The 21,025-nt window shown below is 41.3% G+C and overlaps 3 protein-coding genes across 5 annotated transcripts in view; 1 reads left to right on the forward strand and 2 right to left on the reverse strand.

Annotated features, from left to right (window-relative positions):
• Positions 1–17,152, reverse strand: part of LOC103154901 (cyclin-dependent kinase 17) — a 39,395-nt gene extending 22,243 nt beyond the window's left edge. Inside the window, exon 1 of one of the 2 annotated variants that reach the window (XM_016663168.1) lies at positions 16,770–17,152. The gene's annotated coding sequence lies outside the window, so the exon portion shown is untranslated. The remainder of the gene's footprint in view (positions 1–16,769) is intronic. The other variant, XM_007576358.2, reaches the window with a different exon arrangement.
• On the reverse strand, positions 10,561–13,301 carry LOC107833549 (uncharacterized). The gene is made up of 3 exons (XM_016663150.1): positions 11,940–13,301; positions 10,771–10,949; positions 10,561–10,579 (listed from the first exon to the last, which is right to left on the reverse strand). Exons 1-3 carry the CDS (start codon positions 13,101–13,103, stop codon positions 10,561–10,563), a joined length of 1,362 nt encoding a protein of 453 aa, XP_016518636.1. The 5' UTR covers positions 13,104–13,301.
• An 881-nt stretch (positions 17,153–18,033) lies between the features above and the next one.
• Positions 18,034–21,025, forward strand: part of ucmab (upper zone of growth plate and cartilage matrix associated b) — a 14,292-nt gene continuing 11,300 nt past the window's right edge. The window contains exons 1-4 of one of the 2 annotated variants that reach the window (XM_016663167.1): positions 18,034–18,292; positions 18,634–18,817; positions 18,949–19,014; positions 19,113–19,208. In XM_016663167.1, coding sequence (XP_016518653.1) covers positions 18,760–18,817; positions 18,949–19,014; positions 19,113–19,208 — 220 coding nt within the window. In that variant the 5' untranslated portion in view covers positions 18,034–18,292; positions 18,634–18,759. The remainder of the gene's footprint in view (positions 18,293–18,633; positions 18,818–18,948; positions 19,015–19,112; positions 19,209–21,025) is intronic. The other variant, XM_016663166.1, reaches the window with a different exon arrangement.

Genomic DNA, 21,025 nt, shown 5'->3' on the forward strand with positions numbered 1-21,025 from the left:
ACAAAGCTGAACTGAAATAAGTACCTCAAATATATCATCATGTGTAATGAACCTACCGAGTTTCTCTATTCACCTTTCCGCTCGTGTCATCTAAAAATCGCAGCACGACGGACGACTCCTATTTTTAACAGCTTAGTCTGAAAATAGAGCTGAAATTTAAACTTTTTTTTCCTCCCTCTCTCCCCATCTACACTTCCTTTCAAGCTGAAAGAACCGAGAAGAACCCGAGTCTATTTTCACATTGTGGGAACCAAATTGCTTTTGTTGAGCAACCAACCGATCACAAAACAAGGCAGCTCAGATAAGGACTAAATGAAACTGAAAGGCTGTGGCATTTAAACAATTTAAACGCTTTTACTGAACCAGCTGTTGCTAAGGAGAGTTACCGGAATATTCACGCTTTAGTAGATTTACAGTATTTACACGATGGACGTTATTCTAATTTAGGTTTAAAGCAGGGATTAAAGGGTTTTTTTTCCTCTAAAATCTGTCCTATGAGGTGAGAAGCAGCGAGCCTGTCCTTACTCACTCCACACGCAGCAGCAGCCCAACACTGACCTGGCCAGAGGCCAAGGCAAACAGGGGCAGTGCAGAGAAAAATACTAATCTGTACATCATGCATCAGGACATCGAGCTCCACATAAAACTGAGCACACCATTCATCCAGAGAGGGTGGGAAAATAAGCAGAGAAACCGAGCAAGATGGTATTAATTTACTGCATTCAGAGACATTCCTCAGGAACAGCGTGTTACAAAGACCTGCTGTCAACATCTAGTCATCCTGTGATAACAGTAAAAATGATAAAGCTTCCAGCTGCGAGAAAATACAGCCAAGAATTTCACAGTCGCTCTTTTTGCTGCTGGATGTTTGAATTCAGTTGTGATTGAATTGAAATTAGCATTAGCTGCCCGACAGGCTTGACCAAATCTTTCATTTTCTGTTGGATTTGAATAGACTGCTTTTTATTAACATAACCTGCAGCACCTTTTTCCTTTTTTCTACACAAAGAAAATCAGAAATTAGTGGGGAAAATCCAGATCCACGGATCTGTAACTCCAAAAATGTAAAATTCTGACAAAATTGAAAAAGGATTGTATTAAAAAGGGAAAGTTTATTAGCGAAAAAGGAGATTAAATACCACTAAATACTTTGATAAAATGTTAGGTCTACCAATATTTCATTCAGTAAAAGAAGTCAAACAGCACCGCGGTTGAATATCTGAGTCCTTCGATCGTCACAGCAAAGTACGGAGAGCATATTTTCACAAAAACAAATTTCACTTCTGCATTTTCTCCTCGATTTGTTCCCACCGAGTTATTCTTAGAAAAACACAATCAATCTGATTTTCCACGAGCCAAGATGAGGGGAAAGGACGCCGACTCGCCTGTCACAACATCAGATCCGTCGGTTCCGCCTCGAGACACGTCAGCGGTGGTCCGTCATCTGCTGCCCCGCTCGCCGCGTCGCCTCACTGTCCCGCTGCCGTCACACACACACACACACCCACACACACCCTGCAACATGTGTGCAGCACACTCACGGCTCCACTTTTCTCAGAAAACAAATGCTACTCATTACCGCTGACGCTGATAACTTCCCCAATAGAGCACTCACTTTATATAAAGTAGATGAATGTAGCACTTCAGTAATATTGCCGTAATGACCATAATGGATATGACAGACATGAAGGCTTTTTCTGTAGGTAGTTTTCAGAAAAACCGCTCGACAGATGAGTCAATGACAACCATTACTGATAGTTGCAGGCCAAATACATTGCTGTAATAAATCTGGAAAGCAGAAATCTCGTCTGTGTTAACAGTCAGAGATAAGATTATGGGATTATGTGGCTCCAAATGACAACAGGCGACCATTTTACTGCCGTTTCTCGTTTTCCAGAGTTTTACTCAAAAGTCCCTGTGCTAATTCATGAATCTAGATGACAGGAATGTAAAGGTTTCATCACTTTAAAAGGGCTATGTGAAAATGATTCAGCTTTCCACAGTCGGGATAGACAAATGTTTTAATATGAAGATGTAAGGGTCGCCATTTATCATATATCATTTTATGTCATAAGATTTTTGATTGTCAAAATAAATTTCAGTTAATGTTAAAAACTTTTTTTCCGTACCATTTTCTCATGTTTTTTTAAAACGAACACATCAGTAAATAAAGCAAATTCAAAAATATGATTAAATGAAGTCTCTGTGTGCAGTTTAGTGACATAAATCATACTTTTTGTAATTATGTGGCATCCTGAAGAAGCTTAGGAAATTTTTTTTTTGAAAGGCAAGGATTTATGTTTGTGGCGCTACGAATGCTGCGTCACCTGAAGAAGAAGTAATCGATTTTATCATCATTTTTATCGTCATCACAACAGTACTACGAAATATCGTGATAAAATTCTAAGTCCATATCGCCCACCCTAACAAGGATGGATAGACAGATGAATGAATGAATGAATGAATGAATGAATGAATGAATGAATGAATAGATTGATGGGGGCGGGGAAGATGCAAACAGATGTAAATATTCACAAACATTTCCACACTATTTTATTTTCCTATGCTTAATTATAACCGGGGGAAAAAATCTTCTGACTACCAGCATCCAATTGGAAACTTTTCATGTCCTCGGACCCAGAAAACAAACCTCAGTGAAGAACTAAAGTGGCAGAAGAGGAGCGTCTCTTTAGCGCTCGGGTCCAGCGGCCCACATTCCTGTTGTGGGGTTGAGTGTGGAGCTTTGGACACGATCCCTGCTCTGAGCTTTGTCCCTGTTCCCAGGAGCAGACCGGTCCGCTCTGAGCTCCAGATCTGCCCTGGGAGGGGGAGAGAGCAAGGAGGAGGAGCAGGAGGAGGAAGGGTGCCCTGAGGTGTGGAACGAAGGGGTCCGAATACTGTGCCGTTTTCCCGATCATTTGTTGCCACGGCAACCCCCACTGTATTGTCCGTGGTGAAAATGCTAAGCACTGCAGGAAACTTGCGTACGTGCTGGTTTTCCGATTCCCTTCATCTTGCATCCGAAGCCAAGGCCTTTCTCTCCCCGTTACTCGCCCACCGTGTCTCGGTCTTTACGAACATCACCTCGGCCTGAGGTAATGCGTCTCCTTTAGCCTAACAACGCTCAGCTCCACCTATCCAGTAAGAGCGGGCGGAGGTGAAGCTGATGCAGGGAATCAAAAAGAGAGAGGAGGAGGAGGTGATCACTGCAGATGCTGAGACACATGGATTCTGTCCTTTCCCCACCCCCCCGATCCTCACGACAGCAGAGCGGAGACATATTTTTTTTGAGGACATGAACCGCCACGTGATCGCCTCCGTCTGGATGAGCAAGGCCGAAGCCCCCACACGACCCCCGCAGGGCTCCGTAAAACTCCCAACGTCACTCCCTGAAAGGACAACGGGGGACGCAGACGACACCCACGTCTCGTTCCCGGCCGCTGCAGCGCTCACGCTCGGGAGAATGAAACATGGGAGAAGCATGACAGTTGGCGTGATTCATGGGTGAGCTCAGCCTCGGGTTTTCTGAATAGCGGCCTTTTCTCCAACCTGACCGGGACAATGAGGACATGAGTGAGGGGCTGCTGAGTCTGTTACTGGGGGTCTAACATAAAGGCTGCTCTGTGCTGAGTCAAAAAAATAAATAAAAAGTGGGTGCCTTCCTTGGAGGAGCGCTGCGTGGTGCTGAATGAGCGAGCATGCGCTCGTCACTCACCGATGTAACGTGTCATTTGTTCCTTATCTTGACTCTTTTTATGTCTCATTTGACATATTTTCCCGCTCACGCCGCCGTCACACCAGGCTCTCGTGTCGCCGGCGTTCAAAGGCTTTGATTGGAGGCTGACAGACGGGTCAGAGATAATGGTTGTGAGAAACTAGGGAGGCACAATATTGGTCGATATCCGATATGCCGATGTACTAGAAATTATTTGGCCGATAACACCGATATTTTTGTCCTCCATCTGCTTACTGAAACGATATGGTTTTCTCTATTGTGGAGTTAAAATACTGCATAATCTTTGACAATTTAGCCTGCTACAAAATGCTAAAAAGGAGGCTGATGCAACACTTTCAACTTGTTATGTTTAATGTCAAATGTACTCATGACATTTGCTCTCTCTAAGATAGTGACAACACTCAAACGTTGCAAATTTGTAAATCTTCACAAAACTAAACTCCACCTGCTCCCAAGCAACAAGTGAAAAGCACATCAGTCGTGCATTTATACTTGACAGTTTCTTATGATGCTGTGCTGCAGCAGGCAGCATGGTCACTGGTTTGTCTTATAAAAACAATGCTTTCTATAATTGGCGAATTATTTTGACGGAATGGCCGATGTCCGATATTAAATTTTACAGCTATTATCGGTTGATACTGATAATATTGTGCATCCCTATGGGAAACAAGGTGGGGAAAAAAGGAGCCAGCAGTGTCCCAAAGCCACAGATTTCAACAAGATTCAGCTGAGTTAACCCTGCTGCTATGGTTACAGCAGCCTGAGTGGCAGGCCGGGTCCTCTCCGCTCTCACAAACCATTTCGTTCACCATCATAAACACTTCCATGCTGAAAACAGCTCACAGAGAAGTCAGAGGTCAGAAATCAACGACAGAAATCTCCAATCTGACCTCCAGTTAGCAAATGAAAGCAATAAAATAAAATAAAAAATCCCCTTCTGAGTCTAGAAATTTTACCATAATTACAGTACTTACATATTATCATGTTATAATTACTTATAACAATTTTCAGAACGATGACTAATTAATACAGTAGCAGGCAGGAATCGGCTATGGCAGCTATTGTCTCAGTTTAAACACCTCTGATTGCTCATAGTACCTGATCAACAATCCAGACTGAGTGTTCAGCAGAGGGCAGGGCAGAAACAAGAGAAAAGCTCTGCTACCACGTAAAACAGCGACACATTTCCATAAAGCATAAGATTTACACTAGTTAAAACGACGTGAGCAGAAATCTACACGCTCAACCAGAGCTGCACAGTGTCTTGCAATGTGTGATAATTTGGTAAATTGTGCCAATTGACTCATGTAATGATAATAAAATCAACTTTTAATTTTGCTCTCTGTATGTTCAGCATTTTGACCACTTTCTTAAGATTGCCTGTCAGTATCTGAATAACAAAATATATTACTGCTAGGCAAAATGTGAACCCATGACTTCTGGAAATGTAATATCCTATTACTTGATTGATTACCTACTTTACTGATATATTTGTAAAGTTTTATCTTGATAGGTATTATATCCCAATCGGAGTTCCTTAAAGACAGCCCACAGCCTTCAATAAACTCCCATCTTGCTCCGGCTGATTAGGTTTTAATGTTAACCCGTTTGTGCTAGGCTAACATTAGCTTGTTTACCGTTTTGAGAGGACTTGTTGAAAGTTTCAGTCACTCGTGTGCAGGGAAAAGGGCATCCCGAGCCTTAACCGTTTGTTTCCAGAAACATCGATCAGATTTTTGAAAAGTGGAGCAAGAGGACGGCTGACATTTTGGCCTTGTTAATTGCTTCACTGAACCGGTTCTAAAGTATGCGCAGTTGTGTAACACAACGTGATTTGTCACTGTAATGACAGACGCTTTAATCCGTAAATATTCTTTTGTGAGCTCAAAGCAAAACAATGAACTGCTTCTAAGAGGTAAGCAGGCATTAGAGGAATAACATGACCGCAAAAAAGCCTGATTATTGAAGCCTGATTATGAATACAGCTGATAATTAGCCGAATTAAGGCAAAATTAATCAAAAGTGCAGTCATTTGTACATAACCAGGTTTTCATGAGGCAGTGGATGGAAAGAAAGGTCATCCTCAGATGTGGCATGTGAACTCTGTCAACAGAGTAATTTAGAAAAATATATTTTAAAATTTTGCTTTAATTTGGTATCCTACACATTTAAAATGATTCGTCTTTTTTTTTTTTTTTTTAAAAAAACATCAAAAGGAGTGAATACAGCTGATTTGAGGTACAACGGTGTTATTAACTAGTTTGGCTCGTCATGGAGATAATCAGACCCATCTGAGCTGCGTGTTGACTCGAGAGTCACCGGTTCTCCGTTCGAGAGCCGGACATTAGCATCAGAGAGAGCGACAACAAGCAACCCCTTTGTGGCTGTTAAAAAGCGGAACAACAGACTGGGAACCAGCTGGGATGTTATTCAGAACATCAATGATTAAATCAAAGTGGAAGCACAAACAGTGGCCTCCGTGTTTTTCTGTTGACCTTTTCTGTTGACCTTTTCTTTTTTGGGGCGATTAAATAAGCATCCGTTGCAAAACTTACTTTGCTTTTGATTTAATCTTTAACATTTGAAACGGCACTGAAAAAGAAAAAAGAAAACAAATGAAATGAATCATCGAGCATCCACAACATCACACGGAAGGTTGGGCTTTTCAGGTGCCTCTGTTTGTTGTGTGACGTGATTGCTATCGTGCTCTTGGCAGCTGATTTGAGGGTTGTGAAATCGTCACGGCAGGCTGTTGCACTGGTTCCTTACATGCAAACTCTGTGGCCCAACCAGGTAGTGAGTCAGAAGTCCCCCCCCCCGCCCCTCCAAAATTTAAATTATAGATTTAATTAAAGGAAACAGAAGGCACCACAAACACAAGAAGTGACTTGTTACACTACTAGACGTGCCAGCCTGGAGTACGAGATTCAATCTTGATAAGTAGAAAGAGAAGCATAAATCAAATGAAGACTCATTAATTTGCTTCAGCTATCATCTAGAAATCAGACGTGGATTTGGACGGCGAGCTCGTTCCGTTGCGATCGGTTCTGAGAGCGAATTGCGACCAGAGTTGTGCTGTTTTATTCTTTTTGAGCTTCAACCTGTGTCTGTCGTGGAGCATGCAGGGTTTTAAAATGCCAGCAGCCTTCTGGAAATCTCACAGACCTACATTTTCTCAGGTGTACACACACACACACACAGAGTGCTGTTTTGTTAGTGCAAGCTGCAATGCTAATATAAGATGCTGAAGAATGTCAACTCTGTAAGCATTTTGTAAAGCTTTGTTTTACAGCCGTGGGTCGCGCACACATTTAGCAGTGCCGACTCTTATATTAAAAATACAGAGCAGCCATGTAGTTTGAATGTTGTTTTATGTCTTCTTTTGTTTTTGTTCAATTGTTGAAATGAAATCAGAATTGACTAAAGTTTTATCAGTCAAAAACAAGAGATCAGCCTCAAAACTACTACCGATGTCTGCTATTGATCCTTTTTAGTCTTCAAAACTGCGTAAGACGGCTTTGTAACAAATCGATTAATTTTTTGAAAAACGTCAGCATGCCCAACGCCTCACCATTTTGTTTGGCAACGATGTTTTACAGCTCCTATTTATTTGGAGTTTTAATTCAGGTCAACTCTACAACAAAATGGAAAGATCAGGCTACATTTACTTTTTGTTTTTGGAAAAATTAAATCTGTAATGTTACAAAAATACAGTCATTCAACAATAAAGTCAAATGACAAAGTCGAAGTAATACAAGAATAAAGTTGTGCTCTTAGGAAATTAACAGTACAACTTTAATTTGATAAGAACTCCAACAGGAAAAATAAAACTTTTTTCTCAAAACATTTTTTTCTTGTAATCTTCAGACGTTCTGGTAAAAATTACATCTTTGTTCTGCTAATATTATGATTATATCCTCATAATTTAAAACAAACATTCCTGTAGCAAGGCACCGTTTGAAAACATTTTCTGTCGTTTGTCATTTCTTTCTTAGAAAAGAAAGCAAGAAAAAAAAAAGAATCAGAAATTGGATCTGGTATGAAACAAATTATAGATTTTATTATTTTTTAAGCGACGTCGCCCAGTACTATAAGAAAATGGAATATTATTAATAAGTGCTGAACTATGTTCAATTAGAAACAAACTTTGATTTTAACCCAAATATCTGAAGCCCTCTGGGTCTAAACTTAGATCAAAAAAAGGCAAAACGGACACCGAAACCCAAGTCGGATTTTTATTAAACCACAGAGAAGTTAATTATGAGCGTATGACACCGAGCATTGGAAATATGCACAGCTTTGCTGGCTCTAATAACACTGGCTCAAATGAACCTGTGTTTGTCTCCAAATAAAGACCAGAGCGGTGTTCAAGCATCTCTCGATAAACCTGCCAAGAGTGACAGGAGAATAAAAAATAAAAAAAACAGGCAACAGTCGTCCATCACCTGTCTCTAACTAATGCAACGAATGACAACAGAGTTGCAGAGTAATGGAGGAGTCGGACAAGTCGTCCGCCGAGCGGCTCCAGGCTGCATGGAGGTCTGTAGGATCAACAGATACTTGAATTAGAAAGAGACAAAAGAGTCAGGGAGTGGAGGCTGCCAGACATGCAAGCAGCGACCGCATGCGATTGAGCCGAGCCGCATGCCGATGGTAATGCGGCAGAGAAAACCAGGAAGAGTTTGTATTCACGGCTATCTATAGATGGGAGTGGAGGCTGCGACAGAGCAGCTGCCCCGTCCCCCCCTCCCCACCCACAGAGAGCAGGAGTGACACATTAACCTTCAGCCAGCTGTCTCAGCCTGCGGCTTCACCTCACCGACAGGAAAACTTCCTGGACTTCAGGCGACGCTGCGTTTAAAACACATGGGTTTTTCATTTCTCGTTGGTTTTTAACCTTTTTTTGTTCCCTGTGGTGACGGAAAGAACAGCTTCCATCTGTAAACAGGTTGAAGAAACGGAAATAAAACTCCCAGCTGGACGGACTGAAAATATATTTCAATGAAATCCACTCGTGCTTGCTTACACACCCTCACACGCCCATTCCTTTTGCCGGACCATCATCCGATCCGCACTGGGACTCAGTTGAGATCAGCTCGGCAGGCTACAGCTGTTTCCACAGCGGGTCAGGTTACCCTGCCACCGACCGTCCCCCCCTCAAGGCCTTCACCAGGGAGACGGCGCTCTGTGTCAAAACAGCGCACACGGGTGCATCCCGCTGCCTCCGACGACTCCCTGCCACCCTCCCGTTTCCACCCAGCCCTACAGCGGCGAGCTGAACGCTGACCCGCTCTGGAGAGGCCCTCGCCTACCAGCTAGATACCAGGTCGCCCGGCAGCTCGTGGTTGTCAAAGTGAAACCTGCGCACAGGAAGTGAGCATGAAAAGAAGTGCTTGAACTGCACCTTCATTCGCTCCAGAAAACACGAGAGGCAGCGGAGCACGCAGAAGTGGCCTCTCTTTATACCTCAACAAGCTTCCCGCAACGTACACCAGATAGTTGGACTGAAGAGTTGCTTCTGAGGATTTTTGCTGATAACACAGATACTTAGTCGCTTAATCTGATCCATTTTCAACAGCCGGCCTCATAAATGTCTTTTAGGATGTCTTTTTACGTTCTGCAAGAACGTAAAATTTTACCAAGTATTTTTTTTTTTTTGGTCTGCATTCAAGTGCAAATATCTTGGTGCATTTGCAACAAGACAAAATTAACTTACAAGTCATTTTTTCAGCAAGATATGGGAGTTTGGTTCAATATTGATGAAAAAGTACGAGTTATAAGTGAAATAATCTGCCAGAGGAATAAGACATTTTCCCATATCTTAAAATGTCTTGTTCCACAGACAGATTATTTCACTTATAACCAGTACTTTTTTTTCCCATCAATATCAGGGAATTATTGATTTAAAACAAGCCCATATTTCCTGCTGAAAAGTTACCTGTAAGTTAGTTTTGTTGTGTTTTAGGCGTCCTAAGATATTTGCACGAGAAACCAGATCAAAAAACACTTGGTAGGATTTTGTACTTGCACAAAAATATTACTATGCGATTATAATTAAACCGTATAAAACAGTGGTGCCAAAGTTTTAACTGTGAAAGTTAAAACCAAATCAACAACTTTTGATAAAGAGACGCACTAATATGGGTTTTACTGACTGGAAGAGATTATAAGGTCTTGTTTTTTTTGTTCCCCTTTCATCTCTCTTTAGACACATATTGATTAGGTCATGACCAACTATTATCATCAATGCATAGTGAGGTTTTAAAAACTTGCCGTTTCAAAACTCCTTAAAAATTATTAGTAAGCACAATTCATATACTTTCAAATACGTTTCAATTCTAAAGAAGTTGTTGAGTTTACAGTGGCGTAAGGTAAGGCAATGCCTTAATGTTATACATCATTTTAACCACAGTAATCAGAAGGTTGCTGCTTTTCTATTTTAAAAACACCTTTTTTCATTTCAAATTTAATAACAGGAACCAAATCATTTGATGTTTTCACATCATCAAACCAGCACAAGCCTAATACCAAAAGATTTGAGAACAATTTGCTTTGACTCAACTGAAGCAAACATTGACCAGGTTCCTTATTAGATGCAGCAGTTTTAAAGCCAACAGAAAATGTCAAGATTATCTACATTTATGCATCATAACAAAACAAATAACANGTCAGAATCTCCAAAGTCTTGAGTGCTTATTACCAGTGTAGCACTAGGAATTACTTCTGTTGGCATTACTTGATTTGGTATTGTGTCAGATTGTTCAGACAAATCAATCTGAAGCTGAAGTACATCTGATGGTGAATGTAGAAACTCTGCATTGTCACTACCAGTTGAACTTGCATCTGCGAGTACATCCACCTCAAGATCACAAACACTCTGTTGCTCTGAAGACAGCTGGGTGATTTCTTCTTCATTTCTTTCCTCCATATCTTGTCTTTGCTGAATGACATCAACCTCTGAAGTAGAAATCTGTTCTTGGTCAGATTCTGGAGCTTCAACATCTGAAGATATTATAGATTTCTCTTCTTCGGACATAGTAAACTCCTCAGATTTAGTATCCTCAAATTTCTTTGATGTTGCAAAAGAGGTGTCCTCTGGCACAGACTCAGGAACCGTTGTTTCCATAGAGACACTAGGGTGCTGCAGATTAAGTACATCATGATCATCTTGTTCAGCATCCAAAAATGTAGAGCTGTGTGCACTCCGGTCTGTCTCTAAAGAAAATGTGCCCTTCAGATTTGTTTGATGTAGTTCTACTAATTTATAAATTTTTTCAGTGAGTTCTGAAAGATTTTGAACCTCACATTCAAGTTCATCAGCAGATCTCCGTGCAGCTTTGATATTTTCATCGACATAATCGCTGTCATAATTTTCAGATGAACTTACATTGTCAGACACAGCTGTCTTGTCCAGTATTGCACGCAATTTCAGGAGCTCATCTTGCGATTCATTGTATAGTTTGTGGTAGTAGTCCTTTTGTTCCCTTTCTCTAGATACCTCTGTATTAAGTTCGGAAATTATCTGGTGAAGGGAAAATGGCGTGCTTACTTCAGCTTGTGGTGGACACAAACTTTGAGATTCTTTGCTTCGTTCTGTATCTTGTGTTCCTTTCAGAGGGCCACCGCCCAAAGTGGATGTCTGTTCTTGATCACATTCAGGAGCTGTGATGTCCAAAGATGTGCTAGAGTTCTGAAAATTAGGATCCAAGCTTATGTAACGTGTGCCTCTAGGCTCCTCAGTCATAGCAGCAGAGGTCTCCAGTTGTGCAGGTTGTGGAGCATGAGTTTCCACTAAAACACTAGAATCCTGTAAAGTAGGCACATACACATCATCATTTTCAATGACTAAAAATGTGTAAGATATGTTCTCTTTGTGCTCAACGTCGGAAGAAATTGTTTCATTTGAAATTGTTTCTTCGGGCTCTTCTACAATCATGCATGTATTGGCTGTTTTTGCCGTCTCTTCAGCTTTCAAAAGGAAGTTGTCCCACATTGCACGCAACTCCAACAGCTCATGATGTTCTTCATCATATAGTTTTTTGTAATAGTCCTTTTCATCCTTTTCCTTAAGCAATTCCTCCTCAAGATCACAATTTATTTGTTTAGTGGAAAGTAACTCAGTTATTTCTACTTCTGTTGTACAAACATCCTGGTTCTCATGCTCAGCATCCAATACTGTGGAGATCCGCACATTTCGGTCCACCTCTAAAGAAAATGTGCCCTTCGGATTTGCTTCACATGGTTCTGTTAATTTCTTAATTTTTTCAGTGAGCTCTGAAAGGCTTTTAACCTCACACTCAAGTTCATCTGCAGATCTCCGTGCTTCTTTGATATTTTCATCTTCATAATCATTGCCATCACTTTCAGATGAACTTGAAGTATGAAGTACAGCTGTCTTGTGTTTAGATGTCTGAGTATTGTTCTCTAATATTGCACGCAGTTTCAGGAGCTCATCATGGAATTCATTCGATAGATTGCTGTAGTAGAACTTTTGGTCCTTTTCTTCAGATAACTCTGTCTCAAGAGTGGAAACTCTTTGATGGAGGGATAGTACCTTGTTTTTCTCTGCTTCTAGTTCACACAAAATTTGAGATTCTTTGCTTCGTTCTGTATCTTGTGTTCCTTTCAGAGGGCCACCACCCAAAGTGGATGTCTGTTCTAGATCACATTCAAGAGATGTGATGTCCAAAGATGTGCCAAAGTCCTGAGAAATAGTATCCAAGCTTATGTAACGTGTGTCTCTAGATCCCTCAGTTGTAGCAGCAGAGGTCTCCAGTTGTGCAGGTTGTGGAGCATGAGTTTCCACTAAAACACTAGAATCCTGTAAAGTAGGCACAACCAGCTCCTTGTTGTCAGGATCTACAATTATGTAAGATATGTTCTCTTTGTGCTCAGAAATTGTTTCATTTGAAATTGTTTCTTTGGGCTCTGCTACAATCATGCATGTATCGGCTGTTTTTGCCTTCTCTTCAGATATCAAAAGGAAGTTGTCCCACATTGCACGCAACTCCAACAGCTCAGATAGTGCTTCATCATACAGTTTTTTGTAATAATCCTTTTCTTCCTGTTCCTTAAATAATTTCTCCTCAAGATCATCATTTCTTTGTTGAAGGGAAAGTAGATGAGTTATTTCTGCTTTTGTTGTACACAGATGATGGTCCTTAGACAAAGTAAAATCCTCAGAGTTAGTATCCTCAACTTCTTTCTGTGTTGCAAAACTCCTGTCCTCTGGCACGGATTCAGGAACCGTGATTTCCATGGTGTCACCAGGGTGCTGCAGGTTGGACAAATCAAGTTCCCCTCCATTAGCATCCAAAAATGTAGAGCTGTGCACACTCTGATCAGACTCTAAAGGAAACGTGTCCATATTTGTCTCGTTTGGTTTAGCTAATTTCTTAATGCTTTCAGTACATTCAGATTTCTGTGCAGGTTTGACATTTTTCTCCGGATAATCACTGCCATAACTTCCAAATGAACTTGCAGTGTCAGATACAGATGTCCTATCTTCTTTGGGATGAATTTTATTCACTGTTTTATGCAGTTGCAGGAACTCAGCTTCCAACTCATTGCAGAGTTTGTTGTAATGATTTCTTTGCTCCTTTTCTTTAGATACCTCTACCTCAAGATCACAAATTCTCTGTTGAAGAGAAACTAACTTGGTCATCAGTTCCGGGTCACTTTCGGGAGCTGTTGTCTCCACTTGTGCAGGTTGTGGAGCATCAATTGTGTCTCTAAGGTCAGTCTTTAAAGAATTGTTCTTCATGCTAAGACCTTCTTTTGAATCTGATAAGCTCCTAAATTTTTCAACTAAATGTTTGATTGTTTGAACTTGAAAGTTAAGTTTATCTACAGATTTCCACACACCTTTTACGCTATCTTCTGCATTTTCATCATCATCTTCGTCAAACAAATAATCATCGTCGTTGTCATCATCACCATTTATAGATGAACTTGAACTTTCAGGTTTATCCTTCGCTCCACACAACTTCAAGACCACATTTTGTGATTCATTGTACAGTTTTTTGTAAAAGTCCTTTTCCTCCCTTTCATTTGATAATTCTGCCTCAAGCTGATAAACTCTCTGCTTCTCCAAAAGTGGATCGATGATTTCCTCATCTGGAACACACAGCGTTTCAGATCCCTGGCTTTGTTGAGTGCAATGTCTTTGCTCGGCAAGTTCAACTTCCAAAGCAGAAATGTGTTCTGGCTCACTTTCTGTAATGTCAGAGATTACATATTTTTCCTCCATAATCATACAGAACCACCAATGGTCGTTGTCAGTCTCATAAGAAAAGCTTTCTGTTAACTCATAATGTTCCTCTTCAGATTTACATTCAAATTCGATGTTTTCATCTGCCTTTTCAAAGCTCTCTTCTCCAGATGAACTTGAACTTTTAGCCATGTCTTCTTCAAAATTCTGACCGTCATCCTCCTGTACTGCAAACTTGTCTATTGCTGAATCTGAAGCAGTCCTTCTGAAAGAGATATTAAGTTCCTGTTCCTCAGAGTCGTCATATTGGTTATCTTCAGAATCCACAAATTTGTGATTCATGTGTTCACTTTGTTCAAACTCAGTAGAAAATGTACCTTTTGCAAGTTTTTCATTTGCCATTGCTGAATATTGTGACTGGTTGATGTTCTCCCTAGATGCTTCCAGTTGAATCAGAAGATCATCCAAGGCTGAACTTAGACTTTCAATATCGCTACCTAAATATTTGTTGGCACTGCAAGATGGACTTGTGCTTTCAAACTTGAATGTCTTGTTTTCAAGCTTTATCTTTAAGTCCTGCCACATCGAATGCACTCTCAAGAGTTCAGCATGGAACTGAACCAATTGGTTTATGTAAAGCTCCTTTTCTGACTTCACTTCGAATATCTCTTTCTGAAGATTAAGGCAAGTTAAACTCACATTTTCAAACTCAGTTACATTTTTTTCAAAACAGACATTGAATTTCTCCAACTTTGAAAACATCTTATAAAGCTCATTTTGTGATTTAATGTACTGCCTTTTGTAATAATCCTTTTTGGCTATTTCCTTAATTAACCCCAACCTGTGATCACAATGTCTTTCCAAGAGGAGAAATGCATGATTTCTTTCTTCTTCTTCTTCTGGCACAACAAATCTTTGTTTGTCCAAGGTTTGCTGCCTGTTGTGGTTTTGTTCCCCAGATATTGTCTGCCTGCGCTCACAGTCTGGATCTTCAGACTCCAAAGTTTCACCAAACCTTTCTCTCACAGAAAGAGAACTCGCCCCAGATTCTGTATCCGCAGCTCTATAGTTTGTGTCCTTGCTTGTCTGAGCCTTTCCAGACCCTGCAGAATTGATTTCAAAAGAGGCAGAAGGTTTCTGTACTTTGGCCACATAACGATCGTCAGATTCACCCTCTGACAACATGCAACGATTGTCTTCATTTTGCTCAAGCTCACCAGACAAAACATCTCTTGGAATCAGTAGATTTTGTGTCTGGTTTTCTTGTTGTTGCAAAAACTCTGCTTGAACATGAAGTTCATCCAAAACCAAAGATAGAACGTGAATATCTTTCTTTATACCAATGTTGTTGTCGTTATCAGAGGCGCTGTCCTCTGAAAGGTAACCTGTATTTTCCTGAAGCTGGTTCATTACATTTTTCCATAATGGATACAATTTCAACAAAAAAGCTTGGCATCGAAAGTACAGTGTTTTCCAATGTTCCTTTGCCAACGTCTCCCTAAATATTTCTGTCTGAAGACCGCTAGAATCTATACTTGTTAGGAGAGTTTGAAATTCAGTGTTGATACACTTTGAGTTCACTTTCGAACGTTCAAGTGATCCAATGCACTGGTTTCTGTAATAGTCATTTTGGGATTTTTCCTTCCAAGTTTCTTTCTCATAATCACAAGATCGCTGTTCCAAGGTAAACGCTTCACGCTCCGACAGGTAGAGTCTGCATGATTCTTCCTCTGTCTTTTCACCACACATACGCATTTTCAAATTTCTTGACATTGCACTGTCTGGGTAAATCCTGGCAGACAAGTTTGTTGCTGTTTGCTCTTAAGCAGTTCTCTTCCTTAACTGTGTCTTACCATGGGATAGACAGGGTTGGTACCGTCATAAAAGAAAATATTTGCATATCCTAGCAACATGATGACGCAGTCAGTTCTCTACCCGCCCACATCGTNGCCTTTGATTATTCAACAACAGGAAGACAACAGTTGACACTGAGTTGACAAAAAGAGTTTTGGTGGAAAAGTAAGATCAATGAGAATAGCAAGATTTAGAGATAAAAATCAGCAGTGTTACTCACCGTCTCTGTCGTAGGTTATAATGCTGGAGCTAGATAACCTGGTTCATCACATCAGCCTGCACAGACACTCAAAATGAAACTAACTTTTCTCATTTCTTTTTTTTTTCTTTTTTTTTTTTAAGTTAACATCTTGTGCTTCTAAAATACAGACGACCTTTTGAATCTCCTCTCAGGGTTTATCCCGGCATCAATAGGAGATTGTAGGGATTCACAGAAAGCTGCTCAGTCCGGGCCTTCACACGGCTTAAACGCTCCTCTTCCGGGGCTGTGTGTGAAGGCTGAGGCCGGTGTTAAACTGCGGAGCCCGAGGACGGGACGCCTCAGAAATGTGGGTCACTGGATGTTTGGGTGGCAGCTATGCAAGATGATCCACGTAGAGCACCCGGCCAACCAGCCCTCCCGTTTCACGCAGTTCTCTGACAGCTTCCCCGCAGACTGTGTGCGGAGCTCCAGGTGGTGTGAAACAACAAAACTGACACAAATGTCTCCCCATAAACTCACCGGAGCACAAATCACAAACTATTAGCCTCTCTGAACTTAGTTCACCGGCATGCAGCTACCCCGGTTGTGTCTCGGTAAACTGCGGCCACTCAACTGGAGACACACTCAACAGCTCTGCGTTCAGAGTCTGTGAAGTCCACATTTTTGACACTGTTGTTTCGTTACTAAGCTTTCTGTTTTTCGTCTCCAGCGTCCGCGAAGCTCAAAGTTGAGCCAATTTAGCAGAAATGTACTAAAGTGACCCTCACCAGAAGCGATGGAGGCTGCTCCGACCGGAGTCCCCGACCTCGGAGCGTCTTTTTCTCAGGCCGGATGCCGTCGTTCCCTCCGAGCGTGAAAAAAGAAATACGGCGAAGCAGCTGTTTCTGCTTTGTGGTTTGTGTGAGGTCGATACTTTCTCCTCCGCAGTGTCGCTTATACCAGCGGGGTCGTAGCGTCCAGCACCATGATTTGTGGCTTACGCTTCAAACTTTCTCTTCTTGTAGAGGGCAGGAAGCTCCGTCGAAGGGTTTTTCGTCGAGCAGACCATGGCAGAGGGGACGGCGGCGATTACTAGTTGATCTGTGTCAGTCCCTCCACGCCAGCTGACGCTGCCTTCTGCCACCACACGGCCGCTTGAGCTATCGAGTCGTCACAGTTTCAACAGCGCCATCTACCGGCAGCTGCGAGAAAATACACAACACCAAGTTTGATTCAATGGCGACATCTGCTGGAGAATATTGATATGATGAAAATTCTGAAGATAGAAAATAAAATCACACCCTTTGAACCTTTTCATATTTTCTCACGTTACAAAGGTGATCCAACACAGAAAGTACAATTGTTAAAAGGCCAGAAAGAATTGTCTGTCATAAAAAAAAATGAAAGCAACTTTTTACTCAAAAACAGACTTAGTCAATAATTTAAATGGGTTAAATGTGGTTAAGGGTTTTCAACGAGAGTTCTCAATCTGTGTCAACAAGTTAGGAAATTGTACAAATTTGAGACCCTTTTTCAGACGTTTTTAATCAAATGGCATGTTATTACTGAGCAGGTAAAAAGAAAATAATTCACAATAAAATTATTTTTGCACTTTTACTTTAAGAAAGTGCCCCCCAAGTGTTTTCAAACAGGTGATTTTGTTCCATGGTGAAAAGTCTGGACAGTGTTGATTTAGGTTAAATTCAGGCAAAATCTTTGAAAACTCGGCTGAGCGATGACAATGAACGTGGATGTTTGCACGTTCACTTGAAACAAGAATGCCTTTTGTGTGGGGTTGAGTTCGTGCTAAGAGACCCCTGACCTTTGACCCGTATTTCAGGCTAACTTAACGTTGCAATTCAGTTTCATCCGTGCAAATCAGAATCACATTTCTCTTCAGTTTTCGCACCGAACTAAGTGAAACATTCCCACCTCTGTCTTGCCTTCTCAAGCCCTCCCTGCAATTTCCTCTCACTTTCCCGTGAGCCAAAGCACCACCAGTTTCAAATTCCTCAACAAACATTAGGACATTCACTGTTTTCTGGGGCGCAGCCACAATCCACGTTGGAAAACAGTCAAGTATGCACAGGGCTGCTCACTCCCGAGATCTATTTATGCAAAGCAGACTGAGTGGGGTGGGGGGCCCCCGTACGAAGGGGCCCACACTCAGGAGGCCTTTGGCTGGAAATCTGTGCATCAGCTCAGCTGTTTTCTGTCACTGGAAGTTAAATATTTATTTGTTCCTTGTCCGTCTTTTTCCTACCGCTGGAATGACTCAGACCTCTTCTTCATAATCAGCCTGAATAACTGGGTTTGTATCCTTCTCTGACTGAAAAGCCAATTTAAATTAACCTTATTTGCCATATGTAGCGTGGAAATCTAGCACATTGCTCCTGAACGCACTATGAGCTCATTGCAGGATCATACTGTGGGGGGCACTTTTCCTGAGGGGGATGCAGGGAAGCTGATCAGAGTTGATGGAAAACTTTAGCTAAGGGTTCAAAATTTTATCTCAGTTAAATAAGGAAATCAGATGATTATATTGTTTCATAATTTATGCACTTTCCTGTTACTTTCTCTCTTGCTTTTACTCTCAGATCTGCAGGGTCTCTCTCTCTCTCTCTCTCTCTCTCTCTCTCTCTCTCCTGACAGGTAGTCCAGATTTCCCCGAACTCTTCCACCCTCCTCTAATCCCAGTCTCAGTCATCTCTGTCCCTCCTGCTTGTTTTTCGACGCTGGTTTCCCCCGAACACATCAGGACACGGAGTTTAACAAAAAATGTCCTGGACGTATGCAACCCTCCTGGTTCTCCTCGCAGTGTTGCTTGCGTTGAGCTGTGAGTTTAATGCTTACCAAATCTTATGCCAGGGACTCTGCTGATATCTGTTTTGTCTCTGTTTTACTGAGATGTGCCTTTTCTAAATATATTTTTAGTCAGACCTGTCTCATTTCTGTCTCCAAACGCAGTGTCTCCAGAGACAGCCGAATCTGCAGCTGCGGATAGCAGCACGAGAAATGTAAAAAGTCCAGCAGGTGTGGAGCTGCATTTCACAACCGTGTGTGACCTCTCGTTTTGTTCTTCAATGCTGAAAAAAACCCAACACCAACAACAATCTATTCCCCCACCTTAGGTCAGCTGAGGAGGATCTTCATGAAAGAAGCTGATGCCTCCAACTTCTTCAGGAAGCGCAGCAGGCGAGCTGTGAAATCCCAGGACGAGATCAACGGTGAGTTTGGTGCAAAGTGTCCGGTCAGAGAGGCTGAGGCATATCGCTGCATGTGGTCACTGTGGGAATCTGTGTGTTACTATCAAGGAGTTTTACACAAGAGGAACGTGGACCAGTTTGTTCTGTTGAATTCATTTAGAAATGAAATGCAGATCAGAACAAAATAAAGAAATGTAATTATGCGCACTAATTTATTATTATTATTATTATTATTATTATTATTATTAGTANTGTTGTTGTCGTTATCAGAGGCGCTGTCCTCTGAAAGGTAACCTGTATTTTCCTGAAGCTGGTTCATTACATTTTTCCATAATGGATACAATTTCAACAAAAAAGCTTGGCATCGAAAGTACAGTGTTTTCCAATGTTCCTTTGCCAACGTCTCCCTAAATATTTCTGTCTGAAGACCGCTAGAATCTATACTTGTTAGGAGAGTTTGAAATTCAGTGTTGATACACTTTGAGTTCACCTTCGAACGTTCAAGTGATCCAATGCACTGGTTTCTGTAATAGTCATTTTGGGATTTTTCCTTCCAAGTTTCTTTCTCATGATCACAAGATCTCTGTTCCAAGTTAAACACTTCACGCTCCAACAGGGAGAGTCTGCATGATTCTTCCTCTGTCTTTTCACCACACATACGCATTTTCAAATTTCTTGACATTGCACTGTCTGGGTAAATCCTGGCAGACAAGTTTGTTGCTGTTTGCTCTTAAGCAGTTCTCTTCCTTAACTGTGTCTTACCATGGGATAGACAGGGTTGGTACCGTCATAAAAGAAAATATTTGCATATCCTAGCAACATGATGACGCAGTCAGTTCTCTACCCGCCCACATCGTCTGCGTCACGCTATCGAGTTGTCAAAGAAATCTGCAATAGATAGATATAGAAAGAATACTATGAAATATTGAAGCAACGAGACAACAACCTGAAGCTACAGCTGAATAAATGCCTTGTGCTTTTACTGCAATTGGGTTTGGAAGCTAATTATTGGTTGGCCCCAACCAAGTATGTACTGTATATGATGAAATTTTTGTCTAAATATGGTTTTAATGGGTTTCTTTTGTTTGTTTGTTTGTTTGTTTGTGTTTTTGTTTGCAACATTCTAGCGTTTATAATAAACATACACCATAACTATCAACATTAACATAATAAGCAAAAGCTGCAATAGGTTTACATATTTATTTATCTCAATGATATTCAAATTGGAATGTTATTCCAACTTACAGAGACTTACTAGCATAACTAATTAATTAATTAACGTGCTGCTGTCAAAGTCCAGAAGGGGTAGCGCTGGACAGTCGTGAAGGGAACGGGATCAGCAGCGGTGAACCGGTAGGCGGAGACTGTCCTCTTACTTCCTGTTTCCCTCTCAATTCTCTCATTGCACAGCACGCCGGTAGTTTTGGTCATGTTTCCAACCCTTCATCCTTATTTATTCCCGTTTTACTCCTACCTGTAGCGAGTTTATTAAAACGGCTTTACAACATTTAACATTTAGCGGAACCCACACAACCCTGTCCTACATAATCGGGGGTTGTCGACTGGCTCATCATAGGGCTGCCATCTTTCAGAAATAAAAATAAGGATTGCCACCCGTCCCATAAAATACGAAATCGTCCCGTATTTGGCTGTTAAATGTTGCGTCCCCTATTGAACGGGACGCGATTTGTTCAGTATTTCTATAAATATCCGATAGACACGCCTATCACACACGAAAACTTAAGTGCAACAATAATGACCAAAATAAAACACAGGAAACATTAAGGTCAACTAAATTCTGGTGGCGAGAGCTAAAGGACCCCAGAAAGCTACGGACC

Source organism: Poecilia formosa, unplaced genomic scaffold, assembly GCF_000485575.1.
Source record: "Poecilia formosa unplaced genomic scaffold, Poecilia_formosa-5.1.2 Scaffold405, whole genome shotgun sequence".
Taxonomy (NCBI): Eukaryota; Metazoa; Chordata; class Actinopteri; order Cyprinodontiformes; family Poeciliidae; genus Poecilia; species Poecilia formosa.